At 40.9% G+C, this 21,012-nt stretch overlaps 1 protein-coding gene across 3 annotated transcripts in view; it reads left to right on the forward strand.

Annotated features, from left to right (window-relative positions):
- The window catches only part of ZNF652 (zinc finger protein 652), a 69,018-nt gene extending 54,001 nt beyond the window's left edge, over positions 1-15,017 (forward strand). For 2 of the 3 annotated variants that reach the window (XM_036836216.1, XM_036836217.1), the window contains exon 7: positions 5,830-6,341. In XM_036836216.1, coding sequence (XP_036692111.1) covers positions 5,830-6,341 — 512 coding nt within the window. Of the gene's footprint in view, positions 1-5,829 lie in introns of all 3 variants that reach the window. The other variant, XM_036836218.1, reaches the window with a different exon arrangement.
- The last annotated feature ends 5,995 nt before the right edge of the window (positions 15,018-21,012 follow it).

The following is a 21,012-nucleotide window of genomic DNA, read 5'->3' on the forward strand; positions in this document are numbered from 1 at the left end:
AAAATTGAAATGATCTATAATCTTATCAATGAGAGATGACTACTGTTAACATTTTAGCACATATTTTTTTAATTCTATAGTTTCTTAATATACATATAGATACTATGCATAAGTGTTTATACGTTCATGTATATAGTAATAAAACAAAAGTTGGGTCTTTATGCTCTGTTATAACCTGCTTTTTATTTTACTGTATTATGTCATTAACAGTAATATCATTTTAATGGTTGTATAATAGTCCTTCTTATAAATTTGCTGTAATAATAGCCATCATTTATTATGCACATATATGCTGAGTACTATCTTAAATACTTTACATACATCATCTCATTTAATCGGTATAACCTTTACAGTGGTCCTATTAAGGATGTTATCTCCATTTTATTTAGCCAGTTCCCTATTGGACATTTAGATTATTTCTATTTCCAATTTTTCTACTGTTATAAATAATACTGTGACAAACAACTTTGTGGCTAACACATCCGTGATTATTTACTTAGGATAAATTCCTAGAACTGGGATTATTAGGGCAAAGGGATGTGTATAGTTTTAAGACTTGGTGATATGTATTGCAAAATAGCCATCCACATATACTCTTACCAGCTATGCATGAAAATACCCATTTTCCCAACCCTATCCAATGCTAAATAAAATCAATGTTGAATTAATAGGTGAAAAATGGTTTCTTACTGTGTTAATTTGCACTTAATTGCTAAATAAGATTGAGCATTTTTTTTCATATGCTTGTTGGGTATCGGTATATTTTCTTTTCTGGATTGCTTGTGCCTTTTCTGTATTCATCTTGCCATTGCAGTGTTTGGCTTTTTCTTATTGTTTATGATAGCTCTTTATATAATAGCTCTTTGTATATATTTATATATATGGGACCTTGTTTAACACCGATATTAAAATTCTTTTCCCTGGTTTGCATCTGCCTCTTAGTATTGTTTGTAATGCTCACACTGGGAAAGCGCTGGATGGTGGAGTTGGACAAACCTGGCTCTGCCACTCACTAGCAGTGTGACCTTAAGTGAACTATGCAACCCCTGTAGGCCTCTGGTTCCTTGGTACTAAATAAGGATGACAGTAGTACCTGAAAGGATCCAAAAAGGGTTAGCTTTTAAAGAAGAAAAGGGATAGCTCTTTTAAGGCTGGATGAAACCACATTTAGAGTATGTTTTGGTGGGGGTTAAGGCCATTGCAGGAACTGACATTGATTGGGCTGTTTCTTTGCAGTTAAAGAGAAGTGAGGTAGATCTTATCTAGGGAAGCCGACCAGCCCTCAGGCAGGGTTTCCTGGGATGGTGTGGACATGGCGTGAGTTCAACATAGAATAATTGTTGATTCTCTTTGTACCAGGCACAGTGCTAAGTGCCGAGGGATACAGGATGAATTAAGACCTGTTTTTTGCCCTCAAGGAGCTTACGGTCCAGTGATAGTGATGATGATGATGATGATGATATAATAATAGCAGCACTAAAATGCACTGAATGTCTACCATGTACCAAATAGTGTTCTAAGCTCAGTGTACCCAAGCAGATGAGGGTCAGAGGGATTGATCTGTGCTAAATAATCTTAATAATATATAAATAAAGTTGCTAATTTACAGTGAAAAGCCTGAGTGACAAGTGGTTCCGAACTCTTATGTTCTTTGGTCTGAATATTCTTTGCCTAAAATAAATTTATATTAGAAGCTAAATTATAATCACAAGATCATCAGGGACAGGAAATTACAGCAAAGGAAGGTAATTGAATGATTTTAATTGTGAGTACCATCCTTCATGGGATCCAAGAAGCCATCAGTTTTAAGACAAACCTCATTTATATATCGCTAAGAAAATGCTGTAAATTAAAGAATGACACAACACCGATTGTTATGGTATATGTCAGTTTCACAGATGTAAATATTTGGGGGGAAATGCATGTCTTAGAATTAACTAATATTTATTTATAAATATTAATTAAGAATCTACTAAACGGGGCTACTGTAGCGAACAAGACTGAAATAGTCCCTAGATTCACAGAGCTTATAGTCACTTTGGGGTGATAGACAGGCAAGGCATAACAGTGGTTTGGTGATGAGAGCACAGTAAGTACAACTAAATGAGGTTGGTTAGAGTTTGATGGATTCGGGGAGGAGGGGAGGCAGGGAGTATAATAAGACATGATACTGGAGAGCAGTAAGCAAGTACCACATCACAGAATAAGCCATGTAGAAAAGTTTGAGCTTTATTCTAAGGACAGTGGGACGTTCTTCAGTGGTTTTAAGCAGAACGTGACACATCTGAAAGTTCGCTCTGGCTACAGTGTGGAGAGTGGATTGGAGGGTGGGAAGCAAGAATAGAGATGGTGAAACCAGTCAGGTGGATATTGCAGTAATCCAGGTGAACGATTGTAATGTTATGATAGGCCAGATATATAGATACACAGATTTCTGATGCTGCTCAAGGATATTCATAAGCAGATTGGGATGCTTGTGTTCATGGGCCAGATCACTTTTTCCTTTGAAAGTTCAAAAGACAGCTAACTAGCCAAATTCTTGCTCTTTCTATCTTCCCTGCAGATTCTGTCTTCATTTATTATGTGCATTCTTCAGACTCATTACAATACTGTTTCTCATAATTAGGTTAGCTTTATCTGTATGTAACAATCAGGTTACATCATAAGATGTATTGACATATGTGCTTTCTAGTTACCTTGATGGACTTAGCTGTTAGTACCTCCTCCAGCCACCCATTTACTAGCACTTCCTTAAAGTGGGACATTGTGCAGATGGTTGATTTCAAATGTTACATTTTGATTTTTCCTTGTTTCAGCCTCATTGTAATCTTACCTTGAGGTTTTAGGGAAACCTTATCATCAGTCATTAGCATAGTTAGGAGATGGGGCCTAATGAATAATGAGAGAGTTGGGTGGGATTGTGGGTTTATGTCTGGAATAACAAATGTGGGAAATTTGGTAGGACATCAAGAAATGGATAAAAGATTATTAAGTAGTTAAAAGGACCCATTTAAATTTGAATACATGGATTTATGGTAGGCCTGTTCTAATAGTTTTTAGTCTTTCTACGGCAAATCATTATAGCCTAGAAGACTACAAATGAGAGATAGATGATGAGAGAGATCCAGGACTGGATCCAGGTTTGAGCACATAACAGAAAGTTACATGTCCATATATTAAGTAAACTGTCAATGAATAAATTGTCTAGTGAACCTAAAAAGTGATTAGTGAATTAAGTGGAGAATGTTTGCTTGTATTAGACTAATAATTCAAAGATTAGGTCCTTTGGCTCTGGTTCCGCATGGCTGTTAGGAATGAAGACTGTTAACTCTGGAGAGTCAAGGAGGAAGGGGTCGAGGGGATTGATAGGTTATCAAACAGGTGTGCTTTTAAAACATTTTATTATACAAGTAAATCATGTTTATTTTAGAAAATAGGAAGTACATATAAGCATAAAAAATAAAGTAAAATGTCACTCATAATCCCATTATCTAGAGATGATCACTGGTAACATTTGTTGTATTTCTTACCATATTTTCCTACACATATTTTTCATTAAAAATGGATAAAACCATGCATACGTGTTCATAACTTGCTTGTTTTACTTAATAGGCTATAGATAATGGATTATAGATTTTCATGTTAATAACTACATTTCTATACTTTTATAATATTGTTTTTAATGGCACTCTCCATTAGATGGGTATACCACAACTGATTTAATCAATTCCATTTAACATAGAACTTGAAGGGGTTTTTTTTCTTTTTTTTTATTATTATTTATTATTTATGGCTGTGTTGGGTCTTCATTTCTGTGCGAGGGCTTTCTCTAGTTGTGGCAAGTGGGGGCCACTCTTCATCGCGGTGCGCGGGCCTCTCATTATCGCGGCCTCTCTTGTTGCGGAGCACAGGCTCCAGACGCGCAGGCTCAGTAATTGTGGCTCACGGGCCTAGTTGCTCCGCGGCCTGCGGGATCTTCCCAGACCAGGGCTCGAACCCGTGTCCCCTGCATTGGGAGGCAGATTCTCAACCACTGCGCCACCAGGGAAGCCCGAATTTGAAGTTTTTAATTGGAGGAAATGGATTAAAAAGAAGGAACAGAAGCCAGTAGAGAATTTATCTAGAAAGATGAATATGAATCACAGTGAAGATCCTAGCAGTGGCAGTGATTGAATAATGAAAGGTAGGAAGATAAAAGAAATATTATAGTGAGCAAATAGTACTGGTATCTATGGAGAAAACTGATCCCTCCTGACGGTTCGATTCAGTCTCTCATGGGAAGTGAGGAAAAGTCTGGCTTCCATGGAAGGAGGCAACAGGAGATGTCAGTTTTCAAAGGCAGAGAGAAGAAATAAGGACTACAATATGGATAAAGAGGAGTTTGCTCGTAGTGTTAGAAGGAGTCCCAAAGTGGAGGAAAACAGTAAGAAAATAACATTCCTTTGTGTGTTCAGGAATGCACAAAACGTTGAGGTGTAACGCGCCATTGTTTTACGTGTCTGGCACCAGACTGCAGAGTATTAAATCCTGCCTCTCCACTGGCTGTAGAACCTCCAGCAAGTTTCTTAATTTCCTCATCAGTAAAATAGGGATAATAGCGTACCTACCTCATAAGGCTGTGAGGATCACCAAAGGTTAATAAGGTGTCAAGTGATTAGAACGGTGCCAAGCACACAGTAAGACTCCATACACAATAGCTCTTATTTATACAGAGTAGAATAAGGACACCTGTTAGAAACAAAGGGAGTAATAATTGAAGTGAGAGCAAACTCTTGTAGCAGGAGCTACGGTAGAGATACAAGCTACATACACTGAGCATTGGTGAAGGAAATGATAAATACAAGCACATGGTCACTGAAGCGCATGTAGACAGGTATTCCACACCGCGCCACAGCATTCTGGATGAAGTGATCATGGACATGTGTGTTCAAACATCATTTTGTTTCTCCCTATGGCCTGGGGAGAGAGGCAGGCAGACATAGCATAGAACTAAGCAGTAAGTCCAAAGGAAAGTTAGGAAGTTTAAAAATTAAGCCCTTAGAACCCAAACCTAATTTCCTCCCTAAGTGCCCTTAGAACGAAGGGGTTTTGTTTCCTTTTTGGCTCATCGTCCCAGTGGTTCTCCACCAAGAATGGTAGCCTGCCGCTCAACCCTCCCCACACCCATGGGCATTTGGAAATGGTGTGGGGACATTCTTGATGGTCAGAATTTCTTGGGGGCGTATAGTCGTCTGGCGCCAGGACCACTGAGCGCTCTTCAGGTGTGCAGACAGTCCCACGTAATGGAGAACCGCCTGCAGAGAAACACTGTGGTGCAAAATCTGTGTGGTAGGGTGAATCAGTCCAGAATTTCCCCAAATAGCAAAAGTGTAAGCCGCATTCTAAGGATTATGTTCGAGTAGACGTGCGGAGACTTATTTACTCCACAAGACATTTTCAGCAAAGTCCTACTCTGGGTTGGAATGTCAGAAATTGCTCACAGATCAGCTCGCCTATGCGTAGAGGCAGAGATTCATCTGTGGGCTTGGTTCCCTGGAACACAGGAAAGCCGTTTGAACACTCCTTCCTGTAGGATGTGGAAGATCACTACTGTAGAAGCCTTTTTTTTTCTTTTAACCAAGCCCAGATGGTAGGCTGTAAGTAAGTTTTAGTTGTATCTGCTCTTTTTTTGTTAAGTCCCAACTTTGGGGAACTCTTTTATGACTATTAGAATATAATATGCCATAAGGGAGAGGAGTGGTAACCTCCTTTTTTAATATGAGGAATAGCCGGAGCGCATACTTGCCGCCTAGTGTGTTAATCCTGTTTTTGTGTCTGTGTTCGTCTCAGGAGAGAAACCCTTTATCTGTGAAATCTGTGGCAAAAGCTTCACCAGCCGCCCCAACATGAAGAGGCACCGCAGAACTCATACAGGCGAGAAGCCCTATCCGTGTGATGTGTGCGGCCAGCGGTTCCGCTTCTCCAACATGCTTAAGGCCCACAAGGAGAAGTGCTTTCGGGTGACCAGCCCCGTGAACGTGCCGCCTGCTGTCCAGATCCCACTCACAACCTCCCCGGCCACCCCGGTTCCTTCTGTGGGGAGCACCCCCACGACCCCCGCCCCTCCCATCAGTATGAACCCCGTCAGCACGCTAACCCCTCGGCCCATGCCCCACCCCTTCTCGCACCTTCACATCCACGCGCACCCTCACCACCCGCACCACCTTCCTATCCCCCCAGTCCCTCACCTCCCCCCACCTCCAGCTCTCTTTAAGAGCGAGCCTTTAAATAACAGGGGCCAGGGTGAGGACACCTTCCTGCGGCACCTGGCAGAGAAGAACAGTTCAGCCCAGCATCACTAACATCCATCTCCTTAAATGTGTTCTCCACGAGTTCCGTGCCCCGGTGTGAGTTTGCAGAGAGGGGGTTGGTGAGCATTTCTGTAGCTGTCAGACTCTCCTCAGCCTCCACCAAGAGCTTTGTCATGGTCTTGGTGAATCAGCACATCCGAGGGAGTGGACAAGAAGACCTTGAGCTCACGGAGGGAACTGTCGAACCAGGGAACCACCGAACTAAAGCCCAATTTGCTTGCATTTTCTGGTGACTTTTATAAATTTCAAATACTCAGACTTGTGGAATTTTATAATTTCATATCAGCTGATGAGGTATGCTTGCTTTTATATCCTGGACTTCTCCTCAAAGAGGGGACAGGCCTGGTTTCCTTTGTACTAATCGGGAAGGCTGTGACATTAATCCAGAGCATTAATTGTATCACTGTGTATCGTAACAAATTCTTTTCAGCTTTTGGTGCTGGCTTCAGAGTTGAGCTAGCCATGTTTCACAGTATATCAAGCATTATAGAGAAAGACGGAAATTTTCTTCTTTGTGTAGCTCTCCTAATGCACTCTTTATTTTACTACAGAAATTATTTTAGAGTTTTTGTATAGACTTCTTTAGTAGTCTGTTTCTAAAATGAAATGTATTTCAATAAGCAGTGTAATTTTTTCAGTGTAGCTGGACCTATGTTGTAAAATAGAAAAAATTTTTATAATCATCAAAATGTGATTCTTAAAGATGCATATAACTTCTATAGCTCAAAGTTATTCTTACATCCGTACAACTCAAAGGTGCTTCAGAGACTAGATGTATCTGAAAGGGTCTCCAGACCAGGTTATTGCAAAAACGAGGTTTTGCTTTCGGAATTTGGCATAAGTACTTGGTAGTTTTTTAATCTCTGCTTAACACTCGGGGGCCTGTTAGGCTCGTGGACATGCTGTGTCCTCCATGTTTCGTTTGGTTCAGTTAGTACGTTGAATGGAATGATTTGCAGAGGGTTGAGCTTTTTCCAGGGAGGTCACCTGAAGCTGGCCTGTTTTGAAAATCTGAGTAAAGCTGTTCACCGTCAAGAGGAGGAGGTGACGGAGGCTGTTTCCTCTCGGTCACGTCTCGCTTCCCCCAGAAACGTGTTCAGGTTCAGCCTCTGTGGGACGACAAATGGAAGTTTCCTAATACACTGCTCACTTTAAGGTTGCTTTATTTTTCTAGAATTGTTACAAAAAGATAAAATAGTACACTAAAATCACAAACATGATGTTGCTGATAGTGGCTGAGAAATTTGGATAAGAACACAAATTGGCTATGACTTTTAAAATGTCTCTTCTATCCATGGATGTAGTCACAACTTCGAGCTATTCTAACACAGTTTAAATTGTGGTGAGAGAGAGAAGACGACGTTTTGCTGCCCTGTCCTCTGCAAGCGATGATGTGATAGCAGCCTTCTTGGATAAGGAGAGCCGCAAATGGGGCAGGTTTGAAAGAGTTTGGGTAACTTCTAAAGAGCATGGTCAATCAGGAGCTCATTATAAGAAAGGCTGAACAGAAGGGCTAACAGATGATTGGTTATATTTAACTGATCACATTTATCCGGACTCAGTGTAGCTAAAAATTTTGTAATTTTTCATCTCAGCGAACTGAGTTTCAAAGCGAGGTCTACTTTCTTTCTTTCTCTCTCTCTCTCTCTCATTTTTTTTAATCTTGAAATGTCTTCATTTTTCTTTCCTCAAGGTTTTAAATCTTTGCCTGAATCAGAACCCTGACTTTTATTTATTTTTTATTTTTAATATTAAGTGTGCAGATAGACTTACAGCACTTTTCTGGCTGATTAGGTCCGTGGTAGGAAAACTGGAACTCTTTCCATTGAGGTTAAGTCCCTATTTTTAAAATATCGCATTCTCTGTTAGCTTTTTGGTTTACTATTTCCAGATTTTTTCCTTCTGATTACTGCCTTTGTCTTCTATAATGAGCATAGGAAAATTTGGGAATGAGACGGAAAAGTATCTCAAGACATACTTTTCCTGTTTTTGGTTTTAACTTCTAAGGAATGTGGTTTTAAATATTTGTGTACATTCTTTGAACACTCAAGTACCCAAACCAATAAGAAAAGTTAATTCCTTATTTATGACTGTTATGTCTTTAATGGCTGCCTCCCCTTATTTACACAGTCTCCTTGGCATTCCATGACAAGGTTGTGGATATACACCTTTGTGTGGACATACCATTATTTCATGTCCAAGCTTGTAATATTAAAATGATGTTTAAGATGTAAATTACAGCTTAGTTAATTGGTTATACCTTATTTTGTTCTAAATAAATTTACAATATTGGGCAGCAGTTCTGAATTCTAGACTTGAGACCATTGACTCCACCATTTTATGAGGTGTACTATAATTACACACTGGAAAATTCAGGTAGTCATATTTGATTTTTCATTCAAGTGAATATAGCCATAAGAAAATATCTACATAGGAAAAAACAATATCTACATAGGAAAACCAATATTAAGCAAATAATCACCACCACCCTTAACAGAAGCAAAGAAAGGATTATCTCTTTAAAATATCAGCATTGTCACACAATACAGTTCTTAGTGAAATGTACTGTGGAACAGTCTGGAAACTTCCAATTTTTTTTCCCTAGATAAGCATACCTTCCCTGATTTGGGGTTTGTGGTCTTCGGGAAAACTGCTCGGAATATAATGACTCCTCATCAGTGTCATGTTACATATGCCTAATGAAATGCATTAAGAATATTCATAACATTAATGCTTCTGAATAGAAGAACTGCAGAATTAAGCCTTAAACATATATGCGCATCAGGTTTAACACGCTTAAGACTCAAACTCAGGGTTAAAATTTTGATTGGGGTCCTCTACTAAAATAAAAGTTGCATTGTATGGTGTGTTCCCTCCCACCTATAGTACAGCACCCTGTGACTTCTTCAAAACTTATTACCTACTTGTTATCTGTTTATGAAAAAAAGAACTATGGAGGAGTTTGAGTTCTCAGCCCTTATCTGTACTTAAATTTTAAAGACAACAAAGGCCACATTTCAGCATTATATAGATACCAAATTGAGGCTGTTTCTCATGACTTAATTTTACTGTCTTCAAAGGCTTGTATCGTTGCTAGAGTTAAGACTTACTTGAAAATTCCCAGCTTGAGTTGCTATTGCTTTTTAAATTTTTTTTGCACTTTTTTATTCTTTTCTCATAGATTTATCATTCAAATATAAACTCTTCCTTAGCCTTAATGAAAGACTGCTTGTTGCTTTCTCAAATTGAGTGGGGCAGGCTCATACTGAGTCAGATTTTACATTTGAGTGAAGAAACTAAGATGAACAGTTTAAAAGCATGTGGCTTCCTTTCCATGTATATTTGTGATTTGATTCTTATTTTTAGCAAGCAGGGAAGTCTCCACATAAAACTTTACTACAGTAGTTCAAAGTAACCTTTGCAAATCAGTTACGTATACTTTTACAGTCTACCATTTTTACATTAACTGTTCTAAATTAATGACTGAGCATGGACATTACCATAGTTGTACCATCTTTTTTAAAACTACATTGGTTGGAAGTACCTTTTCATTGTGGTTAGAATGCTCCCTCCCTATGATTTGATTGCCCCTTGTATACTAACTGGTGGCAAAATACTCTGAAGAGATACTTGTAAACTTTTAATTTTCTACTTCTTGAAATTTTTTTCACTTTTTATGTTTTTTTGAATGGATATGCTTGTTTAGCTTAATTTTTATTTCACTGGAAGTTTTAAATTTTAAGAAAATCAAGCAGAAATAGAAATCCATTGCAGATGTGTATATATATTTACCACATCTTGAAGATTTCCGTTAGTGAAACACAGAATGGTAGGTGGGGTTTTAATGTTTAAAAAAAAAAGAGAGAGAGAGAAAAGAAAACTAAAGTTAGAGAAACCCATCTGTTTGAGCTACTGCATAGAAGAGACAACTTTTATTACATCGCTGATCCACATGATGAACATTTCGATGCTGTTCCAGACTGTATGGGAAGTATTTGATGGAAAAGGGATAAGTTACATTTAAGAATTTTATCAACTATCTCCCATTACAAAAATCAACTCACTTGGAATTCTTCAGGCTATAAAATTGAGCACGTAAATATTGGGTTTTAATTTTCCTTTGCCTAAACCAAGATAGGAAATTTCCCAAAAGATCATTTTTTTTCAGGAATGAAAGGTCATTAGCCACTAGAGATACTGGCATTATTATGTACTAGCAACACCCTAGCTAACCTGCTTTTGTCATCTGTAGTGTTTATAACAAATAACAATGACCTTCCAACCCTGGACACTACCTCGATAAAGCAAACCAGAGATCCTCTCTACACTTTCTATGGAAGCCATAAAAGTTGCCATCAATATATTTACTTTCATAGTTCTGTACTTTTATACTCTCTAGACTTTTTATAGACTTTGTGATCAGATCTTTTTGTCTTAGAGGATAGGTTTTGCAAGATTCAAAGGAAAATCAAACTCCTTGGTTGTCCCAGCTTTGAAGCTTTAGCCTCAGTAAATTTGTTTAAAGAACTAGATAATGTACCACTTATCAAATTTTTCATTAAACTATTTTGCAGAATTGCATATCGGGAAAACAAACTTCTCTTTCTCATTCCCTAAGTAGAAGCTATATTGTTGTAAGAAACTACTTACAAAGTGGATTTCTACCTTGTTAGACTCTGTGTATAACTTGATAATATATGTATTGTCATAATGTTCCTGGAGTGGTTTTTATTTCCTTATGACAGATTAGTGAGCGTACCGCTCTCACTAATCCTGTATTATCTCACTGCAGCTTCAGTCTCTCTCACTCTGTTCTTGAGTGCCTTCAAAAAGCCAGCATCATGGAACATTCTTTTCCTGATCTAAATCCTACCTCTGATTATTCATCCTCCATGAGTATTGGAACTCACTCTTATTCCAATTGATTTGTCTCTACAAACTAGCTCTAAAACCTTGGATGTGAATTTTTTATGTATTTCTGTTTTGTTCCCCCATGTCGCCTTTAGATTACATTTTAAACTTTTATTTATATCTTATTTCGTCACGTATTACATCTCTAGTGATGAAAGGTTTTATCCTTATCCGAACTCCTCATGTTCCTTTCTTTCACCAGGAAGTAGATGTTTCTTTCAAATTAAAGGTCATTGAGTATCTCTTTTGCACATCTTTTTCTCACCTTAGTCTTCCCGAATGCCTCCCCTTTCTGGTTAAGGGATCTTGAATGCTGCTCGTGCTATGCCCTATTCTGATATGCTCTCTCTCTTCCAGAAACATTGTGCCAGGTTGTACCCATAATGTTATTTTAGTCAAATTAATTTAAAATTGCTCTCTGGGTTTATCAGAAGTCCTTTACTGATGTTTGATCTGCCTCTCTCATCCTTCTGTCCCTCAAAAACTTCCAGTTACTTTCTCTTCTACTTGTTCACATCTAATTAATCTTTAAAATATTGTTGATACGTAGTATATGAAGGATGTAATAAAAAGGAGGTTTCAGTGTGTTCTCCATGTGACATGAGCACCTTATTGATGAAACATTGTAGCAATTGGCTCATCTTTCACAGTCAGAACTGCAGCTTGTGCTGTGTACAGGTCTCTTGCTCCCTTTCAGTTCTCCTCCAAAACTGAAAACAAGTAGAACTCATTAAAATGAGGAAATTAGATTGCTTTTTTTTTTAAGTGAATGAAAGCTATTGAGTTGAGCCCTTTGGCCTTAGTCGAAATTTTTCCTTTCTGACTTAAAACGTCATGCCTCTTTCCTTAAAGTTAATAATACTAATACTCAGGTTTTCAAGGCTAACTAACAACCACATGAAGTGGGAGTCTAAGAAGGCAGCTGTTAATAAATTCTTGTTCCTTTTATCTGGCGACAGTATGTTATTGGTGGGACAGTGTAATATTGTGAGAATGCTTATGTTTGATAATGAATAAATTCAAGACATTTGAAGATGTCACTGGCTGTTTGGAATGGGAATACTCGTTTACAAAATGCAAAAAGTAGATTTCTACAGAAATAAGTAACAAGAGTTTCTCGTTGTTTGAAATCTTTTTGCTTTAGTATGCCTTGACAGCCCCCAAACCTAGAAGTTTGCCTCTTTTAGGTAGTAACTGGCTACCTAAAGTAACCACTTTGAATCTGTGGCTTTTCTCCTGGGAATCTCAGGCAGTACAGCAGTGGGAGCCGTGCGGGGAGTTGGGGAGGAGGGGGGGGTGCTCACACCTGAGGAGCCGCATCCCTGAGACAGACTGTTGGCTTGTTTCATGTCTTTGTATGTAGGAGACGTTTGGCACAAGTATCAAAGGGCCTTTGCCCCTAAGAAGTGTCTCCTCCACTTTCTAGTTTCACACTATTTGAGCTTCCCTGGTGAGATCAGGGATGTTACAGATTACTTGAAAATGATTTTGGGGATGGGGCAAGAAGGGGTAGGAGCTGAATTTTGCTTAACTTTGGAAGGAAATCTGGAACTTGCGTTGTTGGTTTTGATCAACCAAAGAGCCTGTCTCTATAGCGGATGTGCCAAAGAATCAAGTTGTTTCTAAATATCCAGCTCCTCTGAACAAACGCGGCTTCCTTCTTACCTGCCTTTAACAGGTGAAAAGGGACCGTGTGCTCACAAGGCCGGAGACACCAACTCACATTCTGCATAGGTCTTGAGGCTGCGTTTAATTGCATTCAAAAGTTGGTGGGAAATATTTTGTTCTTTTAGAATCTCTAGCCTATCCTAGAAATATCTTTTCTATGCTTCATTATTCAACTCATTAGACTTGTTCCAAAAGTAAAAAAGAAAGAAACTGTGTGGCATAGTTTTGGTGTTTACTGCTGAAGTTGTATCCCCAACCATATATATGCAGCCTCTGAAAATCAGATGAATTCTTCTCAATCTTCCATAAGTTTGAATATGCATCTTCCTCTTGACATGGGCAGTGTGATTCTGCTCCACCAGCAGTACTGGCTTTGTCCACAAGGGAGCAACAAAATACTTTAGCTTCATTATTCTCACCTTCTAAAGAAAGATCCCGCTTTTAAGTCTCTTATAGAATATTCTCTCTAGGCTCAATATTTATTTATAGATCTTGGTTTTTAAGACATTTTCCCCTATTACTAAGTGCTCAGCCTCATGATGGAAACAAAGGTTGATATGTGGGTCAGAGGTCCTTGTGGGTCAGGCATCTGAATTAGCCTTTTTACATATTGGTGCCAGAGATTGAAAGCCAGAACCTTCCCATGGGGGATCCGTTGTGTGCTAAATGCAGAGCAGGAAGGCCACCCTCCTTACTTCTTTTCTCCCAAATCCCACCACCAGCGCAGGGCCATTACATCTCTGAGAAGGACAAGAGCGGCAGGGGTAACTCTGGAGTATGAATGAGGAAGTGCTTCTTACCTTCTCTGCTCCAAGCAGATGTCTGTTACAGCAGGGACCAAGTCAGCGGGGTCAGCCCTGTGTCCTGACCCGTAGGGAGTCCCCTGCAGCAGTCACTCCTCCCGGTTAGAATTCAGTTTGTGTTCCCTCTGTGTCAGTTTCTTGTCTTAGGGCTCCTGACCCTCACCAGCTCTCTGACCGCAAGTTTTGTTTGTGCTCATAGCAGCACCTTCCTCACAAGAAGCAGGTCAGTAGTCAACTAAGAGGAAACACCAGACCCAAACTATTTAGCCCGTAGAGCCAGGAGGCATTTGCACCTGGAATGGCCTTGCGAACAGATAACCTCCTTGGCCCTTTTTCCCCAGCCAAGTCTGACCCTGAGCGATACAGACAGATAGAGGCATCCACTTGTAACCCCAGCACTTGGCGAAAAACAAAACTGAAGCTGTGATTGGTTTAGGTAACAGGGGGCCAGGTGTAACTTGTTTATCTTTATTTTTGTTTTCCCCAACAGTACTGAAATCACTTGCACTTTTCCTCATTTCTTAAAGAAAAAATCCAGTTTGCTTGCCAGGAATTGTTCAGCGTTAGGTTTACAAAGCTTGTTGTTGAATGTTGAACATTTGTCCAAAGGAGTTTGACAAAACAGAAGCTGCTTGGTCCCTGTTCTACCTGCTAGGTCATAAGGATTAAGGCCATGTAGCTGGGGTACTTGTGTCAAGTCCAGAAGAGGGCAGTGTCCCTCTCCTACCTCTGTGAGGACACAATTGAAGGTGAAGTTGGACTCATGTAGGACAGGTACCTCTCGTGCTGCAAAGAAGTTTAGAGGAGTCTTTCAGTTGGGGAGGTGACAGGTAATAGGACAGGGTCTCGTAAGACGGGAAAGATACTGGGGAGAGGAGAGCTGCTTGGCCCCAGGGAACCGTAGTGAGGGGGAACCAAGCTTCCCTCCTGAGTCTCCAAACTTGCCCAGCTTCCCTGAGTCCCTCTGTATTCCAGCATCCTGTCAGATCCCTCAATGTACTGATTTTCCCCCCTTGTGTTAACTATACCAATATTATTTTTTTAGCAATTGAAATGCACTTTTTAATTTCAACTCAATCATGATTTTAAGTATAAAAAAATTTATAGACTGTTAAAACTACTTTTTTGTGTATTTTTAACCACTTGATGTAGCATTGTTTATTTTATTCTTATGAGACTCTGGTACAAGGTGTGCCACTTCATGATATTTCTGAGATGCTGGGCCTTTGGATGTGTACGGTAACCAACTTAATGCTAATGTTCACAGTAAAAAAAAAAAAAAAAAGAAAGTAGTCATATCCATTGTGTGTATTTCTTCACTTCATTTCTTCCTTATCCTCGGGTGACAGTCCTCATAATAGGCTGCCCAGCCCACAAATCCTGCTGACCTCTTTATGAAGGGTAACATGTTTTCAGGGCTGCTGGCCAAAGTTAGAGTGATTAGTTCTCTTTTATTCTCTGCTGCCTGACTCAGTGCTAATTGGTTTCAGTAACACTACTCTGTCTAGCTGAACGATAATCTGAACATATCCTAGAAAACAGTGTTTGAAAAAAAGGATCACAATTGGGTTCTGAATCAGTTTGAAGAAAAAGAAGACAGATGGAAAGCGCTTACAGAGTACACTCAGTGCAAAGCAATGATTATAAAATGTGGTACTTGGATGAGGCTCCTTTTCCTTCCCCTATGCCCATTAATTCGTGCACTCATTTGTTTACTCCACAAATGTTTATGGAGTGCCTAACATGTATTGGGCCCTGACCTGGCCACCGGGGGTTCAGCCGTGAACAAGACACAGTCCCTGCTCTCATGGAGCCCGTGTTCCAGTGGAGGAAACCTGACAACAAACAAGTAAATAATTCTCCAACAGTGAGGCTTGCCCTCAGAGCTATTACTGTAGCCACTGGAGGATCAACTATTTTCTATCGAGCCTTTCAAGCGCAGGATCCACCCTGTTCCTTTCTGTCTAAGGATTCCAGTGAGGGAGTTAAGCACATAGAAAGGAAATCTTGTTCAAGGTTCCTTTTGTTTAAAACCTCTTAGAACGGAACAAAACTGCCCAAATCATAGAATTACCATTCTTATTCTCTATCGTCTTGTAATTCTGACTAGATGCTGTTGTTAACACACTTCTTTCATGAATACAAAGTAGATATTCCCCCTACCCCAGTGTATACTAAATCAGTGGCTTTCAAACTTTGGCTGTGACCCATAGTAAGAAATGTATTTTCTCATTACTTGGCTGTCCAATATACATATCTATGAGTTTATTTATACAAGTGAATTAAAAATCCAAGAAAAATATCTGTGTGCTGCACTTTGATATTTTCTATTCTATTTTTTAAATGCTCATCGTGAACTACTAAATTAATTTTAAGACCCACTAAGCCCTACCTGCAGTTTGAAGAATCTTTTTCTAAAGCAGTGTATATGTGTATTATTTTATTCCAGCAGCAGCCTGAATTCAATTTCATACAGAATCGGGTTGTTTTAACTGGATCTTCTAACATTTTAAGTCTTACGTGTTTCTATTTCTGACTGGGTCCAAACTCTGAAGCTCCCTGCACAGATTAGCCATCTCTCATTCCGGTGCCCTGCAGTGGAGACAGGTCAAATCTTGGGCACACTGCAGTCAGTCCTATCTCATGGGGCCTCTAACCCACTGTGGGTACAATGATCCTCGATGAGTCACGCCTCCTTGTGTCCACACTCTTTTGTAGTCTGTCCTTGCCCCTCCTTCCATTAAACTCCCAGTAAGAAGTGTGGCCATTCTCAGCTCCCTTGAATCTGGGCCGGTCTTAGGAATTCTTTGACCAATAGAATGTGGGGAAATGATGTTGCAAGTCCTGGAGCCTTGTGCAGCTTCTGCCTTTAATTCTCTTGGAACATGACTGAGGAAGCTCAGGTGAGACCACTGACTGATGAGAAACTGCGTGGAGAGAGAGGTCCCAGCTGTCCCTGTCAAGGTTTCAGGCACGTGGTTGGGGCCATCGCAGACCCTTCAGTTCAGCTGACACTCCAACTAAATGCATGCTTAAGAGCCCAGGTAATACCAGCAGAATAACTGCCCAACCAACCCAAAGAATCACCAGAAATAAATTACTTTTGTTAGAAACCACTAAGATTTGGGGTGGTTTGTTACACAGCAATAAGATAACTTGGAAACGCCCTCAGATTTAGGTCTAACAGTTACTAAGAGCTTATAACTTTGCAAAGTCCATTATGCAAGAACTTTGGGGGGGGGGCATAACGAAGTAACAGTTTTAGCTCATGTGTAACCCTGCTACTTCTATTTCCAATCCCTATTCAGCAGCTATGAACTTGGAGAGGAAGGAGGGTTTCCTCATGTCCACAGCTGATTTCATCAAGAACACCACCATTTCAGAATTCCCCTCCACCCAGACTTCTGGCCTGCTCTTCTGTGTTCCCAGCCTTATTCCTGAACTTCCTGGGTTAGGTACTGCCTGGGTTTAGAGCCCTCTGACTGGTACATCTCACCCCCAGTCCCTGCACCTAAAGCATGGTAGCCCCTTACTTAGCTTCAATCTTTGCAACGACATTGACCTTCCCAAGATGTTATCAGGGGAGACAGTATAAGAGTTAGAAACACACAGGCTTGTTCACAGACAAACTTGGGCTCGATCTTTTCTCCCCTAACCGTCATTTCTGTGGCTGCGAGTAAGTTATCTAACCACTCTGCGCCTGTTTCCACATCTGCAAGGGAGGATATTAATAGCAACTCCCTTAAGGTCACTGTGAGGATTGAATAAAGCCGTGCAGGTAAAATGCTCAGCTTGGTGTTTGCCAGGTAGTATTTGTGACAGGCAGCTCTAGGGTGGTCCCCACCTCCTGGTAGTCACACCCTGTGCAATCCTCTCGCCTTTAGTTGGGCTGGTTTCGCAACTTGCTTCTCAGGAATGAAATATGACGGAAGTGATGCAGTGTCACTTCCAAGATTAGTTACAAAAAGACTCTTGGCCGTGGTCTCTACCTCTCCAATCACCAGCTGCCATGTCATGAAAATACTTAAGGCAGCCTATGGAGGACTTGTGCAAGAATGGAAGCCTGCCAGTAACCCCATGAGTGAGCTTGGAAGTGGGCTCTCCAGCACAGTAGAGTCTAGAAGTGACTTAGCCCAAGCCAGTAGCTTGGTGACCCTGAGCCAGAGACACCTGTCTAAGCTGAGCTCAGATTCATGACCAACAAACTATGGAATAATACGTGTTTGTTGTTTTAAGCTACTAAGTTTGGGGGTAATTTGTGCAGCAATAGAAAATTAATACGAAGTACAAGTGTTATCTATTAGCAGATTGCAGTGGATGCTGTGGTGTGCTTCCCAGATTCTCCCATCTTCAGGGTCGAGGCACTCATTCTCCCAGCTGCTCCAGAGCGTTTGTGCTGACAGCTCTCAGCTGAGTCTGTCTCCAGGAATTGCTCTCAGCTGAAGACAGCCACCTCCCTCAAAGTCACACCTCCTCCCCTCCCCAAGGGCAGCCCACATCCAATGACTAGTTGGCACAGAGGTATAATGACCCAGACCTGTTGCCTCAAGGGGGGAAATTTTGAAGAGCTGCCTTCTCCTGAGCTCCTGTGAGATCAGCCGAGGACTTTATTGTGAATTCATGACAGTTCCACTCTGCCCAACTTGACCTCTGTCCAATCCTTCTTCTTTGAAGACTTTCCAAGTTTTCATTCTTGGGAGCTTGACCTAATACAGTTGGTACCAGGACTGGCTAGGGGAAGCAGAGTCAAAAACGGGATTTTGTACCCTTGGTAGGCAGCTGGTGATGGAGACACCATCACTAGTGATAGGTGGGACAACTGTTCAAACTGTCATCAGTGGTGACCCTGTAAAAGGGAATGCACTTCAGGGGTGGCAGGGGGTGGGGGGCGGCGATATCACAGGCTTTTGAGAGGCGGGGGAGGTACTAATTCTAAAGACAGTGGAATCTGAAGGCTGTCAGTGAGCACCATTGACGCATTAGGGAAAGATAATGAATGGCCAAGGGTGTTTAACCACCAAATGAAGGCAAGTGTGAAAGCCGGAGGGCCTTGTGTTGTTGAAAGTCCCCCTCATTTGTGATATTTGTTATGTAGCAATAGAAAACTAAAACACGTGTGGGTACCTGGAAGCAGGGTGCCATAACAAATACCTAAAAAGGTAGATTGCCTTGAACTGACTTTTAGTAGAAATATGTACATTAAAGACAGTGCAGGTCAAAAGAATATGAGGAAAATTTAGAGATCCTAAATCGCCTTAGAGAAAGCCTCAATCTCCATGAACAAATCGTTAATAGAAAGATGAACTTAAGACACTGACAGTAAGGGCTCAGATGGAAGTGAGAAATATGTTATTGGAACTGAAAGGAAGGTAACTCTTGTTAACGTAGTGGCAGAAAGCTTAGCAGAATTGTGTCTAGCAGTTATGTGGAAAACAGAACTTATAAGCAAGGAATGTGGATATTTAGCAGAGATTTTCTAGGTTTCTGGTTTCTATATTTTCTGGTTTCTTTTTGCTGCTGATAGTAAAATACAAGAGGAGAGAAATAAATCAAGGGAAGAACTGTTAAAAGGAATGGGGACTTGATGATTTGAGAAATTCTCAGCCTATCCAGATTGCAAAGGATACTAAAATTCAGAAATGGCTGCCAAAAACTGGCACAGAGAAAAGCCCTGGTATGTGGCTATACAACCTTTTGCCGAGGCTTCAGAAAGATCCAGAAGCCAGTCACAAGAGATCAAGATTAGTTTGCTAGGGCTGCCACAATGAAGTACCACAAACTTGGTGGCTTAAACAACAAAAATGTATTGTCTCGCAGTTCCCGAGGCTACAAAACCAAGATCAAGGTGTCAACAGGGCTGGTTCCTTCTGAAGACTGATCATCTGTTCCATGCCTCTCTCCTAGCTTCTGGAGGGTTACTGGCAATCTCTGGAGTTCCGTGGCTTGTAGAAGCATCACCCTGATCTCTACCTCCATCTTCTCATGGCATCTCCGTGTGTGTGTGTGTGTGTGTGTGTTTGTGTGTGTTTCCCCTTGTTATAAGGACACCAGTCATACTGGATTAAGGGTCCACCCTATTCGAGGTTGACTTCATCTTAATTGCCTCTGCAACAACCCTATTTCCAAATAAGATCACATTCTGAGGTACTGGGGGTTAGGATTTCAAGGTATGAATTTTGAGAGGACACGATTGAATCTATATCAAGGTATTTGACATAGATCTCAATCAAACCAGGGGTCCTCTAGGAAGCTTAGGGGTTATTGCCCCTTAGCCTTCTCAGCAGAAGCCAAATATAGAAGAGGGATTATTTCAGAAAGACATGTGGGAGAGACTTTTGTCTAATGGAGTGATTCCCTGTGCCATCAATGCAAAGCCCACAAGGTTCTTGAGAAATTTATACCCACAGGAAAAGAAAGACACAGAGTAGAAGATGAAAGAAGGCTTTTGGGTCCCCCAAATTTCACTGGCAGGAAGCAGTTTGCTAAAAAGATCTCAGCGGGCTTCCCTGGTGGCGCAGTGGTTGAGAATCCGCCTGCCAATGCAGAGGACGCGGGTTCGAGCCCTGGTTTGGGAAGATCCCACATGCCGCAGAGCAACTGGGCCCGTGAGCCACAACTACTGAGCCTGCGCGTCTGGAGCCTGTGCTCCGCAACAAGAGAGGCCGAGATAATGAGAGGCCCACGCACCGCGATGAAGAGTGGCCCCCGCTCGCCGCAACTAGAGAAAGCCCTCGCACAGAAACGAAGACTCAACACAGCCAAAAATAAATAAATAAATAAATAAATGTATTAAAAAAAAAAAGGTCTCAGCTACAAACATGTCCTGTCTTCCATGAAAAACGAAGAGGGGGGATCCAAGAGCCCAGAGGGCAGAGTCAAGAGCCGTGAAGAGTTATTCCCAGGCCTTGAAACCTAATAGAGTTTGCTTGACTAGATTTAACAGCTGCTTTGGACTGGTGACATTTCCTGCTTTCTGAACCAGAATATAACCATTGTCCTAAGCCTGTCCCACCACTGTGTGTTGGGAGCATATAACTTATTTCTTTTTTTTTTTTAATATATTTATTTATTTTATTTATTATTTTTGGCTGTGTTGGGTCTTCGTTGCTGCGTGTGGGCTTTCTCTAGTTGCAGCGAGCGGGAGCTACTCTTCGTTGCAGTGCGCGGGCTTCTCATTGCGGTGGCTTCTCATTGTGGTGGCTTCTCTTGTTGCGGAGCATGGGCTCTGGGCGCGCGGGCTTCAGTAGTTGTGGCTTGCGGGCTCTAGAACGCAGGCTCAG

Source organism: Balaenoptera musculus, chromosome 20 (assembly GCF_009873245.2).
Source record: "Balaenoptera musculus isolate JJ_BM4_2016_0621 chromosome 20, mBalMus1.pri.v3, whole genome shotgun sequence".
Classification (NCBI taxonomy): Eukaryota; Metazoa; Chordata; class Mammalia; order Artiodactyla; family Balaenopteridae; genus Balaenoptera; species Balaenoptera musculus.